At 45.9% G+C, this 15,863-nt stretch overlaps 1 protein-coding gene across 2 annotated transcripts in view; it reads left to right on the top strand.

Annotated features, from left to right (window-relative positions):
• The first annotated feature begins 44 nt into the window (after positions 1-44).
• SLC36A4 (solute carrier family 36 member 4) overlaps positions 45-15,863 on the top strand; it is a 79,607-nt gene continuing 63,788 nt past the window's right edge. Inside the window, exons 1-6 of one of the 2 annotated variants that reach the window (XM_048492432.1) lie at positions 45-104; positions 9,316-9,433; positions 9,592-9,682; positions 11,973-12,061; positions 13,123-13,218; positions 15,084-15,168. In XM_048492432.1, the coding sequence (XP_048348389.1) occupies positions 77-104; positions 9,316-9,433; positions 9,592-9,682; positions 11,973-12,061; positions 13,123-13,218; positions 15,084-15,168 (507 nt within the window). In that variant the 5' untranslated portion in view covers positions 45-76. Of the gene's footprint in view, positions 105-9,315; positions 9,434-9,591; positions 9,683-11,972; positions 12,072-13,122; positions 13,219-15,083; positions 15,169-15,863 lie in introns of those variants that run through there. The other variant, XM_048492433.1, reaches the window with a different exon arrangement.

Here is a 15,863-nt window from a genome sequence, read left to right as displayed (position 1 = left end):
CACGCGCAGTCGCACCTTGTGGCGCTCCGGCTCCACATTGGCGGAAGGGCAGGCGGAGGGAACCATAGAGCGAGAGATGGAGACTGAAGGAGGAGAAGAATTAGGTATCGTTCTCTGGAAAGGACGTGCAAGGGGGTTGCCTGAATGGGGGACTCGCTCAGCAGGGAGGGACAAAAACCCCTCTGGTGAGGGATGGGAGTGAGACTGAGAAAGGAGAAGGGGATGTCCCATCGCCCCTCTTGTGCACCCCTCCGAGAAGGAATGGTTTGTTCTATAAAGTTTACCGTATCCTAGGAGTCGGACAAACCATCTTGAAAGGGAGGGGGGGAGAGGCAGCTTCGCTCATTTCCCGCGTCTCCTATAAAGCTTACAGAATCGCCTGCATTATATAGTTGCAGCGGCTGATTTAGAAAGGAAGGGCGGATATGTGCCTGCATTAAGATTGCTGGATGTAAAAGTCCTTCGTCTCGGCTTAAAGTTGCGCTATGTAGAAAGAGACCTTATCGATTTTTACATATATTTGCATAAATGCTTGTATTTTCCAAGACGGGACATTTTGCCTATTAACTAGCTGAGTTTTTAAATTTTGGTGACTGAGATTTCCTTGCCTTTAAGAAAAGGCGAAGGGGAATGGAAGTTGATGGTGACTAACGAAAGCTGGAGTTTGACAGTGGAAGTGACTTGCTTGTTTAGGAATGCAGCCACAGATGGAAGTGATCCGTGCTGGTGTGTGTATGGTGTATGTGCCTGAGATATGCATGTTTATTTTGGTGTGCTGGCTGGTTGGCTGGCATTCATGAATGAATGAATGCTCCCTGTTTAGGTCCTAGCCCTCTTGGGAATGCTTTGAAAGGTACAGACAGCAAAGAGGACCCTTGAGCGACAGTGGTCTTGCTACTCAGTTGTGATGTGTCTGTACACTCCCATGAACTGGCCACATCACTAAGGCCCACAATGGTTTGAAAGTGGATTTTGCTATTCTGCACTGTAAAATCCAGCTTCAAGGTGCGTTGAAAGTGGATTGAAAGTGCATTATTCTGCAGGTGCAGAAGGGGGCTAAGTCTCTCCCTCCCTCCCCCCGTGATGTGAGTGGGTGCTGCAAATTCTGCAAAGGTTTCTGGGGAGGGGAGTTCTGACTTTTAAGGAGAGGCGCACCCGATTGCTGAGTCATAAGCACGGTTGTGTGGAAGTAAGATCTGTGTGGTGTATTTGCACGCAAGAATACTGATGACTACAATGTCATTTAGAGAGCCCCGCGGCCCAGAGGGGCTGGCTGCAGTATTGCAGTCCAAGCTCCGCTCACAACCTGAGTTCTGTTTGGATGGAAGTTGGTTTCAGGTAACTGACTCAAGGTTGACCTAAGCCCTTTATGCATGGAGTCCTGCCCTGCAGTGTCTTTGCAGTGGGAACTTCTTGCTCTTCCTCGTACGAGGAGATGCCCAGCTGACTGCCGTGTGTCTTGCGGCCGTGCCTGACCCCACTTGGTCTCCCCTCTTCCGCTCCTCACAGGGATCCATGGCTGACATTTACCCAAAAATGCAAAAGCAATAAAAATAGCCTGTGTGACATCGATAAAAGGAATATCAGTATCATGTTTAAAGGGCTTTTAAAAACTCCCCAAATCCACCTTTGCTCTTAGCTTTTGATGGGGGAGCGACCAAGAAGGAACAGGAGCCCAGAAGTGAGAATGAAACATTGGAGTTTCCCTGCTCTCACTAACTGTGGGACTTCCGTGATCTTTGGCGCTGCAACTTGGGTGGCACCAGTTTAGAAATCTCTGCTCCATAGGAACTGTACCCTCACTGTAGGTCAGAGCACAAGAGCATAATCGGCCTCGGCCTTCTATCTACCCTTCCGAGGTTGGTAAAATGGGTACTCAGCTTGCTGGGGTTAAAGTGTAGATGACTGGGGAATTGGTTGGCAACCACTCTGTCAAACAAGTCTGCCTAATATTTGGAGGGATGTCATGTTGGTGAGGGAGCAAGCTTGTTTTCTGCTGCTCCAAAGGCTAGGACCTGGAGGAATGGGTTCATGGTGAAGGAAAAGAGATTCCGCCTAAACATTGTGAAGAACTTTCTGACTGTCAGGGCTGTTCCACAGTGGAATGTACTACCTTGGAGTGTGGTGGAGGTTTTTGAAGGGAGACTGGATGGCCATCTGTCAAGAGTGCTTTGATTGCGTGTTCCTGCATTGCAGAGGGCTGGACTTGATGGCCCTGGGGGTCTCTTCCAACTCTATGATTCTAATAAATGTCACAATGTGATATAACCCCATGGGTCAGTAATGACCAGTGCCTTTCTCTTTGCCCACAGTGTCATTTAGCTGCAGTTCCTCTGATCATTTCGTCTTGCACAGAGAGGTGATGAAATGAAAAGGAAGAAAGCAAACCCATTAAATGGTCTGGAATATGCAATATTGGGGGGGGCAGCCCAAATGATTAGTTTTAATTTGCATGGCAAACTATATTGCCCATAAATCCACTTGGAAACCCCAGTGGCAGTCGTCTCATTGGCAGGCATCTTTAGCATGGGTCCCTAACCTTTCTGCACCTGTGGGCACGTTTGGAATTCTGGAACAGGAATACCATATCTCATTGGGCCAAGCAAATAAATCATGCTCACCCCTTTCTGTTGGAATAGTACCAGAACAGGGGCACATAGCCAAATATCTTGAACTATTAACTGAACCCCAACAGAGATGGATTATTACAAGGGCCAGATGCAATACTTTTCCATCGGCCATTACAAAAGGTCGCTACCTATCTATCCCTCTCCAGGATCGGGTCTGCCACACTGTAAAAACCAAGTGGAGACTCTTGCTCACATTATACTTGACTGTCCGAGATATGTGGGTATTAGGAATTTCTCTCCTGGGTGGGTCTTAGACAAATCTGAAAGAGACTCTGACAACTCTGTTGTGGAGCTTTTGTTAAATAACACACATTATTTTGTTAAATAACATCTTGGAAAAAGTAGCAAAATCTCTTTTACAAGTGACAGAATTTTCTAAGTAACGTCCAATGCTAGATACAGTTTTACCTATCTATGTTTTGAATGTACTTTTGATTTGTACTTTAGAAATGTCTGTAACGCTCTGGAGCCTATTTTAATATGCCTAATAAAGGTTGTTGTATTGAATTCTGGCATGGCATGGTGGGTGCAGTAACAATACAGCTACCTGCCACAGGTGGAGGAACCGGTCCCCAAAAACCTTTAACTTTAGTAACACAGTAGGATCTTTGTGCGGGGGTGGCAGCTGCTGCCAGAATTGCATTTTTTGAAAAGTTTGCCCAGCCAATCAGTAGTCAGTTTAGAAGGCTTGCTAGGCAGATACTGCATCCACATACTAAAAACCCTTTGAAGGTGCCAGAAATGGTGTCGATGGGTGAATGAGAAAAAAAGAGGAAACGTATGTGTGTGTGCTGTCAAGTCACAGGTGACTTATGGCGCCCCCCGCTGCCCCCGTAGGGTTTTCAAGGCAAGAGATGTTCAGAGGTGCTTTGTCATTGCTGAGAGAGTTCTGAGAGAATTGTGACTGGTCAAAGTTACAATCAGGATTCATGTAGAAGAGTGGGAAATTGAACCTGGTTTTCCAGATTAGAGGCCGGGTGTTCTTAACCACTGCACTACACTGGGTTGGGCAAAGTCGGTGAAGAATATTAAAGGTAAGGGCAAGCATGGAGGCAAGCATCCCCTTGATGGAGGAGGGGATGAGATTTCACTTCAGAGATCTGAGGAGGACCCTTTGCCTTGTCCAATAACCAAGAAGTGACAATTTTGGTAGTAGACTTCTGGACAGGGTTGGGAGATCTGAGACTATGACATAGAAAAGCCAATCAGGCAGAAATGACAAGGAAGTTAAAGAGGAAAGTATCAGTTATAGATAGGCTGTTCAGAGAAAATCAATATGGTGATATAATAAATGTGGAACACAAGGGACAATTCTAGGTAGCCAAGGTTTTGGCCTAGATCAGTGCCTTAAATAGTGATGCCAGTAAGTCTAGAGAGTGACGAGATTAGTTGTGGAAAGTGAGTCTTGAACATATTGAAATAAAGGTGCTGGTACCAAGCAGAAATACCCTAGAACTTTTTCCTTACCCCATGGTATAACCTTGTAATGTGCAATTTACATACAGGCAGAGGTGGGATCCAGCAGGTTCTCACAGGTTCCCGAGAGGAGGTTACTAATTATTTGTGTGTGCCGAGAGGGGGTTACTAATTGGTGATTTTGCCACGTGATTTTTGCTTCAGTTACGCCCCTCCTCTCAGCAGTAGCGCGCAGAACTTGAAGCAGTCTAGCAGGAGGTGCACCGGTGTGCGTGGCAACCTGCCCCTGCATGCATTCGTTTCCCACCCAACGACCGGCACAGCGGCTGCGTCCTTGCCACAGTCCCGCTCAGGAATGCCCCACCCCCGGAATGCCCAGCCATGCCCCTGTCGTGCCCCACCCAGCCCCATTGGCGCTATGCCACAGTTTGAATCCCACCATGGGAACCTGTTACTAAAATTTTTGGATCCCACCACTGCATACAGGGTTACCCCAGTTTGTTCCCAAGACGAGAGTTTATCAGTGTGGTTCACTTGAACCAAGGGTGGTGGTAGCGGGGAGATTTTTTTAAACTGATTTCACCTTGTTTCCTACTTCCTACCTGTTTGACCGAATTTAACAGACCTACTGCTCAAAAGCTGCAGTTTTGCTGAATCCTTTAAGCCTGTTGTACGCTTCCATTGTTTGCAAGAGCATTAGCCAATTGTCTCTAGGCAAATAGTTAAAAGCTTTTTAAGCCATCAGCTGATTTAGAGAGATGTGTATGAGACACTGGCATCCATTCATGGGCTTGAAACTGGTTTGGCAAGTGAATCTTATATATATTTTTGTCCTCCTGCCTAACCAACTGTAGAGCTGTCACATATGAATCTTGCACACGGTCTATCCTCTTTACATTTTCGGCAACACCTGGTTTGGACTTGTTGAGGGATTCCACACACCTTCACGGTCAGCCATGATTCTTTCCCCTTTACCTAGCAAGCCTTCTGATGGGCCACCGGAGATCTGATTGGTTGGGCAGATTAAAATGACATTGTTTCAGTAGTGGCTATCACCACAGTGTGGCTGCTATTTTCTCTCGCTCATATTTCCTAGTATTTCCCCCCCCCCCCACTCCTTTATTTAAAAATCCAGTCAGTCTTGGGCTGAACGAGTCTTACAAATACCCTTGTGTAATTCCATTCCCAGTTAGAAGCTACTGTTGCCAGAAAATGTATTTTTATATTACCGCTTTCTGCCCTGCATTTGGACTTCTTTGTTGTGTGTAGCTCAGGGGCTGATGGGAATTGTAGTTCCTGAACATCTGGAGAGCCGCAGGTTCCCTGCCCCTGGTGTAGCTCAACTTCCTGCGTCAGCCATTTTGTGGCTGTGCCCGCCACCCCTGCGTCAGAATTCCAGCATTGCCCAGATGCTCAAAAATGTTGGGGTCCTCTGGATTAAGCTACCTAATGTAGAGACTACGAGGAGATATTTAGGGAGCTGGCTATGTTTAGTTTGGTGAAGAGAAGGTGAAGAGATGACATGAGCCGTCTCTTTTCAGAGCAGGTCGCCAGACTAATTGAAGAAGAGTAGAAGAAGAAGAGTTTGGATTTATATCCCCCCTTTCTCTCCTGTAGGAGACTCAAAGGGGCTTACAATCTCCTTTCCCTTCCCCCCTCACAACAAACACCTTGTGAGGTAGGTGGGGCTGAGAGAGCTCCGAGAAGCTGTGACTAGCCCAAGGTCACCCAGCTGGCGTGTGTGGGAGTGTACAGGCTAATCTGAATTCCCCAGATAAGCCTCCACAACTCAAGCGGCAGAGTTGGGAATCAAACCCGGTTCCTCCAGATCAGAGTGCACCTGCTCTTAGCCACTACGCCACTGCTGCTCCCAAATTTATCATGTGGCATGGAGGGCAACGTGATATAGAAACCTGAACTTCGGCAAGACATTGATGGAATTTTAAAGCAAGGTCCCAGATTCCTCCAACTCTACAACGTTCAATCCTCTTTGTGGAAATCGTGTTTCGTGGAAATCTAGTTTTTTTACCCAGTTTGCAATGATCATTCACCTGGAATATTGTGTACAGTTCTGGGCACTGAAATTCAAGAGAGATATCGACAAGCTGGAATGGGTCCAGAGGAGGGCAACCAAAATGGTAAAAGGTCTGGAGTCCATGCCCTATGAGGAGAGACTTAGGAAGCTGAGAATGTTCAGTTTAGTGAAGAGAAGGTTAAGAGGTAACATGATAGCCATTGTTTAGTTATTTGAAAGGATGTCATGTTGGTGAGGGAGCAAGCTTGTTTTCTGCTTCTCCAGAGACTAGGACCTGGAGTAATGGGTTCAAGGTGAAGGAAAAGAGAGTCCACCTAAACATCAGGAAAAACTTACTGATAGTAAGGGCTGTTCTACAGTGAAGTGTACTATCTTGGAGTGTGGTGGAGGTTTTTAAAGAGAGGCTGGATGGCCATCTGACAGGAGTGCTTTGATTGTGTGTTCCTGCGTTGCAGGGGGTTGGACTTGATGGCCCATGGGGTCTCGTCCAACTCTATGATTCTAAGGCTTTCACAAGGAGTTGTTTCTGAAGACATTTGTCACCCTCCTCTTATCTTTGTTTGATTTGATTTTGGCAGCTCTTCTGGCATAACCTAATGTTGCGAGATTAAACCAGCTGGGAGCCCAGATTGACCTGCCAAAGTTAGTTGAGGCTTTGCGTTCCTGTGAATCTTGGCATGCATCAACACTCAAGGCAGTTTTGAATGATGAATTAAAATCCTTTGAAGAAAACTGGGGTTTCGGGCTTTGCTGTGCAGGAGGCTACCAGCAACTCCAAAAAAACCCATTGTGCGTTTGAATAGTGCAAGGTGCAATTAAAAAAGGTTGTCTGGATGCATCGTGTCCTGAAAATTAAGAATTCATTGATGTACTTCATTTATACCCTGCCTTTCTCCCTGATGGAGATCCAAACAATCTTACATCATTCTTCTGTCCTCCACTCTGTATCAGAGGTGTAGCTGGGTCAAACTTTGCCTGGGGCGGAGTCTGCATTTTCCGCCCCGCGCCCAAATGGGCCCCATTTCTCCCGTGCCCCGCAGCCCCCCACTTACCTTAGTCCTTAATTTGAGGTTTAGTTTCAGACTGAAAAGCAGCCTGTTCAGTTCAGGCTGAAAAAAAAACCGGGTGGGAACTACACTACCCAGGAGACCTTGGGGCTCTCAAGGTCTGCTGGGTAGTGTAGTTCCCACAAGGGCCCATTTCAGCCTGAATGGAACAGGCTGCTTTTCAGCCTAAAACTAAGAACTAAGCAGAGGTCTGCAACCTGTGGCTCTCCAGATGTTCATGGACTACAATTCCCATCAGCCAATTGGCCATGCTGGCAGGGGCTGATGGGAATTGTAGTCCATAACATCTGGAGTGCCAAAGGTTCGCCACCACGGAACTACGGTAAGTGGGGTGGTACCCCCGTGGGGGAGGGGGGCTATTTTCTGCTGCCCAGGCATGCACCCGGTGCGCAGCCATGTTTAAAAATTTGAAGGGATGTCATGTTGAAGGGAGAGCAAACTTGTTTTCTGCTGCTCCAGAGACTAGGACCAGGAGTAATGGATTCAAGGTGCAGGAAAAGAGATTCCATCTGAATATTAGGAAGAACTTCCTGATGGTCGACAGTGGAATACGCTGGCTCAGAGTGTGGTGGAGTCTCCTTCTTTGGAGGTTTCTAAAGGGCTGGAAGGCCATCTATCAGAAGTGCTTTTTGACTGTATCTTCATGGCAGGGGGTTAGGTTTGATGGCCCTTGGGGTCTCTTCCACCTCTATGATTCTAACATATGCTTTCTTCAAAGCCTCCTTATTTCCTGTAGAAAAACTTACTCCCTGAAGGGGTAGAAAAAAATGTAGCTAGAAAACAGACATTACTAATTTCTGTAGTTAACTAAACAAAATGTGTTATCTCGGCGGAACGTCTCATAAAGTTACAATAGGGCTGTCGGCATGCATATTGTAGCATATTAATTGTACACAAAATTAAACCTGTGTAAACACAGTTTCTGCAAACAATTTACTCGTAAGTTTCATAAGCATTCTAAACAAGTATGGTTTTATGTGCTAAATATTTTATAATTTGTGGCGTTTATGTTGCTAAAGCAGTAAAGCAAATTGGGATTTAATGGGAGGAAAGTATTGCATGTTTTGATTTCTCCCCTCCCCCTGGAATTCATTCCCTCCCACGCCCCAAAAGAAGGATGGGACCTTTTAGGTCCCCTCCCCCATGACTTTGAAATTCATGGAAATTAGCTTCTCCAGTGTAAAGATTAGTGAATAGTACCAAGTTCTGAAGTACTGCTGATTCTAGCAAACCAACCTGCTACAAAGACACAAGCCTACATTACTTTCTTTGGCCTGCTGAAAAACCTAAAGTGTGTTGGTCTCTTGTAGAAATGGACATTCTCCGCAGGTAGAAAACAAAGCAATCAGAGAGCAGCATTCTAACCTATCTCTGTCCCTGACACCCTAGTTTTTTGAGTACAGGGAAATTTGTTTGAATAACAATCCATGTGATTCACCCACTTGCAGTCCTGATCCACTACAGCTGAAGACGTTTCAAGGAGCAGCAGTGGCGTAGGAAGTTAAGAGCTCGTTTATCTAATCTGGAGGAACCGGGTTTGATTCCCCGCTCTTCCGCCTGAGCTGTGGAGGCTTATCTGGGGAATTCAGATTAGCCTGTGCACTCCCACACATGCCAGCTGGGTGACCTTGGGCTAGTCACAGCTTCTCTGAGCTCTCTCAGCCCTACCTGCCTCACAGGGTGTTTGTTGTGAGGGGGAGGGCAAGGAGATTGTAAGCCCCTTTGAGTCTCCTGCAGGAGAGAAAGGAGGATATAAATCCAAACTCCTCCTCCTCCTCCTCCTCCTCCTCCTCCTCCTCCTCCTCCTCCTCCTCCTCCTCCTCCTCTTCTTCTTCTTCTTCTTCTTCTTCTTCTTCTTCTTCTTCTTCTTCTTCTTCTTCTTCTTCTTCTTCTTCTTCTTCTTCTTCTTCTTCTTCTTCTTCTTCTTCTTCTTCTTCTTCTTCTTCTCCCAATTCTAGCTATGGCTTTGGAAGGCAAGGAAAATCAATTTTTTAAAAAATTGACTAAGAACAGCCCTGTTACACTATGATCCGTGCCTTGTATTTCGGTTGATAATTACTTGCATTACAGGATTTCTGGCAAGAGGAATTATTGTATGTCTCACTTCAGTGGCTGTGGGTGGTAATGAATCGATAATGGCAATAATACTGTTTTTGTTTTTTAATAGACCTGGAAGTAATGAAGCCTTTAATGGAAGACCAGTATTCAGAAAGCGACAAAGAGGAAGAAAATGAGTTGCTGCCAGCGGAAAAGAAATATCAGGCTGAGGATGAAGAGAGCATCACGTGTGTATCCTATTCTCCTTCAGAGACTTCTAAAAATCAGTGTATTTCTTTCTTCCTCTTGTGGCAGCCATAGATATGTTCCTTCAGGGCATTTGTGCTTTAGCTGCTTGCATTTTAATGATGTTATTCTGTGATCTCTCTCTCCCCCCGCCCCCCAGGTTTACACAAACACTGACTCACCTCCTCAAAGGGAATATTGGAACTGGACTTCTTGGACTACCACTAGCAATAAAAAATGCAGGTCTTTTAGTAAGTGCCAGCCCTTTTCTATAACGATATCTTTGCTGGAAAATATATTTGCTGAACCCCTTGCGGGAGGGCAGGCTATAAATACAATGAATGAATGAATGAATGAATGAATGAATGAATGAATGAATGAATGAATGAATGAATGAGTGAATGAATGAATGAGTGAGTGAGTGAGTGAGTGAGTGAGTGAGTGAATTATTATTATTATTATTATTATTATTATTATTATTATTATTATTATTATTATTATTATTATTATTATAATAATATTTGGCTTAATAGACCGCCCAACCCCCGAAGGGCTCTGGGTGGTGTACAATGAGACATAAAACAAATACAATATAAGGTCTCATAAATACAATATAACAATGAATGAATGAATAAAATGAATGAACGAATGAACGAATGAACGAATGAATGAATGGTTTTTGGGGAGGAAGCCATAGTTTAGCGGTGGAGCTACTCACTTTATGTTCTGAAAGTCCCGGGTTCAGTCTCTACCATCTCCCTATCCAAAACCTCCAGCATCCCTGGCTAATCTGGCCTGGAGGAAAATTAGTGCCTGACCCCAAAGTAGCGATCAGTGTTATCCTGGCCATGTAGGAGCTGAACACTGACTCATTCCTTCTTGCCCTCCCCCACTCATGATCTGTCTAAGTTCGCAGAATCAGCAAGTAAATAAATAATCCGATCCTTTGTATTATGGAAGAGGATTCTGGGTTGTATATGGCGGCAGTTTGTACAAACAAAATGGCCCTTGTGGAAAGTCGGCGTGGATGGGAACAGAAGGTGTGGTGTAAATGTTTCGCCTCTCTTCACACCAGACTTCTCTGTTAGGGTGCCTGTCCTTGCTTCCCTCTCCTTCATTTGGCATGCCAGACCAAAAGGGGGACTCAGTAGTCCAGCCTGGCAGTTGGAATGCAGGAACCTCTGGTGGTAGCATCTGCTACTACAGTGGTTCCCATGTGCATCTGTTTGTATGAAAGAACCGATGTACTGAGGCCAGTACTTGGAGAAACGTAGCTTCAGTCACACGTTCAGCTGCTCTTGCATTGAATGTAACTGGTTGTGGTGGGTTTTCCGGGCTATGTGGCCATGGTCTGGTAGATGTTGTTAACAGACCACGGCCACGCGGCCTGGAAAACCCACCACAACCAGTTGAATCCAACTGTGAAAGCCTTCGACAATACATTGAATGTAAGACGGGAATGACTCAGTGTCTGTATAAAGACAAAAAAATCAAGTGTGCTTTATACACAGATTGTATGTGCATTCTCTGTGACTTGTAAGTCTTGGTAGTGACGATTTGGAGAAAGGAACTGGTGACCACCCTCCTGTAAACATCATCTTAACTGGCTCTTCAGACCCAGGTGCCCCTTATTTCCATGAGTATTGTTGGAACAATAAGAGCTAGAAACTTGCATGCTGTACTGAAAATGGAGATTTTCCAAGAGCTGGAATGTCAGCTCACTATCACATTATTTCTCTTCCCCCCAATTTCTATTGCGTATTATTTGTGTTTTGTATTTGTATATTTAATTTATATACCGCCCTCCCCCGAAAGGCTCAGGGTGGTGTACAACAGTATAATAACAACACCAGTAATCATAACATAATACAGCAAACATCAGTAATCATAGCATCAATAAACATAACATTAATAGCATAACATCATAAAACATCATGAGCATAACATTATAAATATAGCATCATAACCATAAACATTGTAAACAACAGTAACATAACATTATAAACATAGCATTATGAGCAACAATAAACATAGCATTATAAACAACAAACATCCGTAGCAACATATAAGAAATAAAAGAGCACAGCAGTAAATAAGCAATAAAACATATAAAATCAGTTAAACATTGCATCTCAGATGGCAACTACATACAACCCTCTAAGCATATTAAACTTCTAGACATATTAAACCTAATGTTGATCGTTAAAATAATGGCAGCAACTGACTGACACTAAGGCCGTTTCTGCACAGCCAAATAACAGAGCCCTAGGGACAAAAAACCCCCCACCATCCCTAGGGTGATGTTCGCACAGGAGGCAGCGCCGTCCTTGCCCCCCACAAGTTGCATGAAGACGCTGCTTTTAAACCTCGCTCATTGAGCGAGGTTTTTGAAAAGTGGCGTCTTCCTGCTAGCATGTCCACTCGTGCTAAATTAAACAACTGTCTTTAGCAAGATTTGCTACTTTATAGGCTAAAAGTATTCTTCTTAAGGTTTTTAGAATCCAATTCCGTGTTGTTGTTTTTACTGCCTTCCCCATACAGCTTGGACCAGTCAGCCTTGTGTTAATCGGAATCATTTCTGTTCACTGCATGCACATTCTGGTTCGATGCAGCCACGATCTTTCTCAAAGGTGAGCAATGGTGAGGAACCGGATTCATTTTCTTCCAGACTTGAATGGGAGATTCCCCTGCTTTCCTCTCATTTCTGATGTATGTTTGAGAGCTTGTGTTTGGGATCTGTTTTGTTTTCCCCCCCGTGGAGGCTTACCTAACTTTAAGAAGCGGTGTAGGTGCTTTACCCAATCTATCTGACTCTATCTGAATTGCTCAATTCGAAATGCATCGATGCCTATCCCATTTTTTTTGCAAGTTGTGAACAAGTTTTCTTCAGCAAGGCAAAATCCCCCTGATGCAAACTTCCACAGTGGTCAACACCACACAATGAGGATATAATTTGTGAATGCCCCTTTCACCTGCCAGCCCTGCAGGGTAGACCACTTTGGCCTTGTAGGAGCTGGGCTACCTTCGGGATCAATGATGACAAGACCCTGGCTTCCTTTTCCTCACTTCTTACTTCAGGTCAGGCAGTTAACAGCACTCCTGCTACATCAATCCCAGGCTCCACACATCACATCCTTCTCATCCTGTTCCTGCTGCCTAATAACCCCCCAGGCAGTCCCCCTTGCCTTCCTTTTATCTCTCTCAGGAGGTTTCCTCTCCCCTAAGTCCACCCTGCTCCAGCCTGCTAGTGGCTGCCAGGCTGTCTGTTGAGCCCTGCCAGCCTGGGATGGGCCCTTCAGTTTTCCGGACCCTCCCGTTTGATTGCAGCCTGGCTGGGGCTGTGCTGGTTCCACCCTGCTCTCTGAGACTGTTGAAGGCTGCTTAGTGTAGCTTGGCTAGGTTGTGCCACCCTTTGCCCTGGAACGGCTGAGACTTCCTCCTGCTGCTCAGGCCCTCTTGCCAGTGCTCTGCAGTTTCCCCCAACTTCTGGCTCCCTGGAGGTTTCTGCTCTGGCTGGTAAGTCTGAGGGTCGGGCTGATGGTTTTGGGGTGTTCCACAGTCCCTGGGTGGTCATTTGTGTCTGGTAGGAAGGTGGAGCAGGTTGGTGGATTCTGGGAGTCAGCCCCGTCTCTGGACATGATTACTATTTCTCACTTCCTTTCTTTTGCCTCCCCCTCCCTCCAACTTTTAGATTGAAAAGGACTCCCCTAGGGTACAGTGATACAGTGAGCTACGCAATGGAAGCCGGTCCCTTTGACTCATTCCAGAAGAGGTCCACGTGGGGCAGGTAAGCTTTCCTTTGGTGCTGATATACTTCTCCTTCGGTGCAGAGAATTGATAGGACGAGTGCCAATTTAAACGAGAGGATGTGAGCGTGATGCAACCAGACGTGTGAGGAAGAAGAAAATTCTCCAAGCTTCCGTGTTCAGGATCAGATCCAGAGGTGGGATCCAGCAGGTTCTCACAGGTTCCCGAGAGTAGGTTACTAATTATTTGTGTGTGCCGAGAGGGGGTTACTAATTGGTGATTTTGCCACGTGATTTTTTGCGTACTTTACGCCACTCCTCTCCCCAGCAGTGGAAGCGCTGCAGAACTGAAGCAGTCTAGGCAGGAGGTGCACCGTAAGGCGCATTGGCAGCTCTGGGCGCCTGCGTGCATTCGTTTCCCACCCAAGGACCGGCGCAGCGGCTGCGTCCTTGCCACAGCCCCGCCCAGGAATGCCCCGCCCCCGGAATGCCTAGCCACGCCCCCGGCGTGCCCCGCCCAGCCCCATTGGCGCTACGCCACAGTTTGAATCCCACCACCATGGGAACCTGTTACTAAAATTTTTGGATCCCACCACTGATTCAGATCTAGTGCAAAGTTCCTATTTCAGTTCTTAACATCAGAATGTCGTCCAGCAGTAAGTACAGGAGATATAACCGTGTGTGGGGTTTCCTCTGGGATAGGTCCCTTTTGATGATAATGAACTGGAAGCTCCGTTCCTGAGAGGTTCTCCCTTCAGCACGGGGCAAGAGCTCCAGTTTAAAATCAGCCATAGAAACACACCAGCCGTCTAAACAGGCACTTCAGCTGCAACATATGGCCTTACCAAATGATTTGACTTGAAGAAGAAGAAGAAGAAGAAGAAGAGGAGTTTGGATTTATATCCCCCCTTTCTCTCCTGCAGGAGACTCAAAGGGGCTTGCAATCTCCTTGCCCTTCCCCCCTCACAACAAACACCCTGTGAGGTGGGTGGGGCTGAGAGAGCTCCAAAGAACTGTGACTAGCCCAAGGTCACCCAGCTGGCATGTGTTGGAGTGCACAGGCTAATCTAGTTCCCCAGATAAGCCTCCACAGCTCAGGTGGCAGAGCTGGGAATCAAACCCGGTTCCTCCAGATTTGATACATGAGCTCTTAACCTCCTACGCCACTGCTGCTCCTAACTAACTCAGTCACGTTTTTCCACATAAAGAGCCACATGAATGTGTGCTTCAAGCTTTCTGTGAATATGGATCAATGAAATGGAAAGGCACTGGGAAGAGAGTCAGAAAATCTGTCATTTAAAAAGGATTTTACCAGCTGGGATTTCTCTTTGCAGAACTTCTGCCATGCTGTTTCCAGTAAGAAGAGAAGAACTGATGCCAGGGTGGTGTAGTGGTTAAGAGCAAGTGGATTCTAATCTGGAGAACCGGGTTTGGTTGCCCACTCCTCCGCCTGAGTGGCAGAGGCTTATCTGGTAGACCCGATGTGTTTCCGCACTCCTACATTCCTGCTGTTTCCTCACTCCTATGCATGAAGTCTGCTGGGTGACCGTGGGCCAGTCACAGTTCTCTCAGAACTCTCTGAGCCCCACATACCTGACAAGGTGTCTGATGTGGGGAGGTGAAGGGAAGAAGCTTATAAGCCACTTTGAAACACCTTACAATTGAGAAAAGTGGGGTATAGATCCAAAATCTTCTTCTTCTTGATTTTATTAAAGTATAAATACTTGGATTTCTAAATAGTGCCTTTTAAACACAGAAATGCTCACAGAGCTCCCCTGAAAGCTTGCAGAAATAGCTTCATTTACTTATGGGCACCTTCATTGTAGTTGGTTGTGTCCCAGCAGTTGCCTGCCTCTCTATAAACCAGGCACCTCTTCACCTTTAGCTGATTTTTCTTTCCTTTCAGGTGCATCGTTGACTTCTTCCTTGTGATTACACAGCTCGGCTTCTGCAGTGTTTACATTGTATTCTTAGCAGAAAATATGAAACATGTAAGTAAATGTGGGAGGTGAGAAGTCTGAGTGCGTGAGGTATTCTTAAATGAAATCCCGTTTGATTTCCGGCTCTCTCTGTTGTCGTGGAAGCTCACCAGCTGATCTTGCGCCTGGCATTCTGTCACCTTCACCCACCTCGCAGGAGTTGTTGTAAGGATTAACCTGGAAGCAGAGTGGTCTTTCAAAAAAAAAAAGTTGTTATCAAACCAAGTATTATCAAACCAAGTTTGCTAAAGATTGCATCAAATAGTAGTAGAAGAAGAAAGTAGTAGAAGAAGAAGAGTTTGGATTTATATCCCCACTTTCTCTCCTGTAGGAGACTCAAAGGGGCTTACAATGTCCTTGCCCTTTCCCCCTCACAACAAACCCCCTGTGAGGTAGGTGGGGGTGAGAGAGCTCCAAAAAGCTGTGACTAGCCCAAGGTCACCCAACTGGCGTGTGTGGGAGTGCCCAGGCTAATCTGAATTCCCCAGATAAGCCTCCACAGCTCAGGCGGCAGAGCAGGAATTCAAACCCGGTTCCTCCAGATTAGAATGCACCTGCTCTTAACCACTATGCCACTGCTGCTGTAAGGGGAAACATTAGGACAATGAAACTATAGTGTGGAGTAGATGCTCAGAATACACCTCCTTCAGTTCAAACCAGAGCAAAACCTAATTTGGAGACAACCTAAGTCATGCCATGGTAGAGAG

Source organism: Sphaerodactylus townsendi, linkage group LG04 (assembly GCF_021028975.2).
Source record: "Sphaerodactylus townsendi isolate TG3544 linkage group LG04, MPM_Stown_v2.3, whole genome shotgun sequence".
Classification (NCBI taxonomy): domain Eukaryota; kingdom Metazoa; phylum Chordata; class Lepidosauria; order Squamata; family Sphaerodactylidae; genus Sphaerodactylus; species Sphaerodactylus townsendi.
Note: the sequence above shows the minus strand (reverse complement) of the source record. Positions and strands in the feature narration are given on the sequence as shown.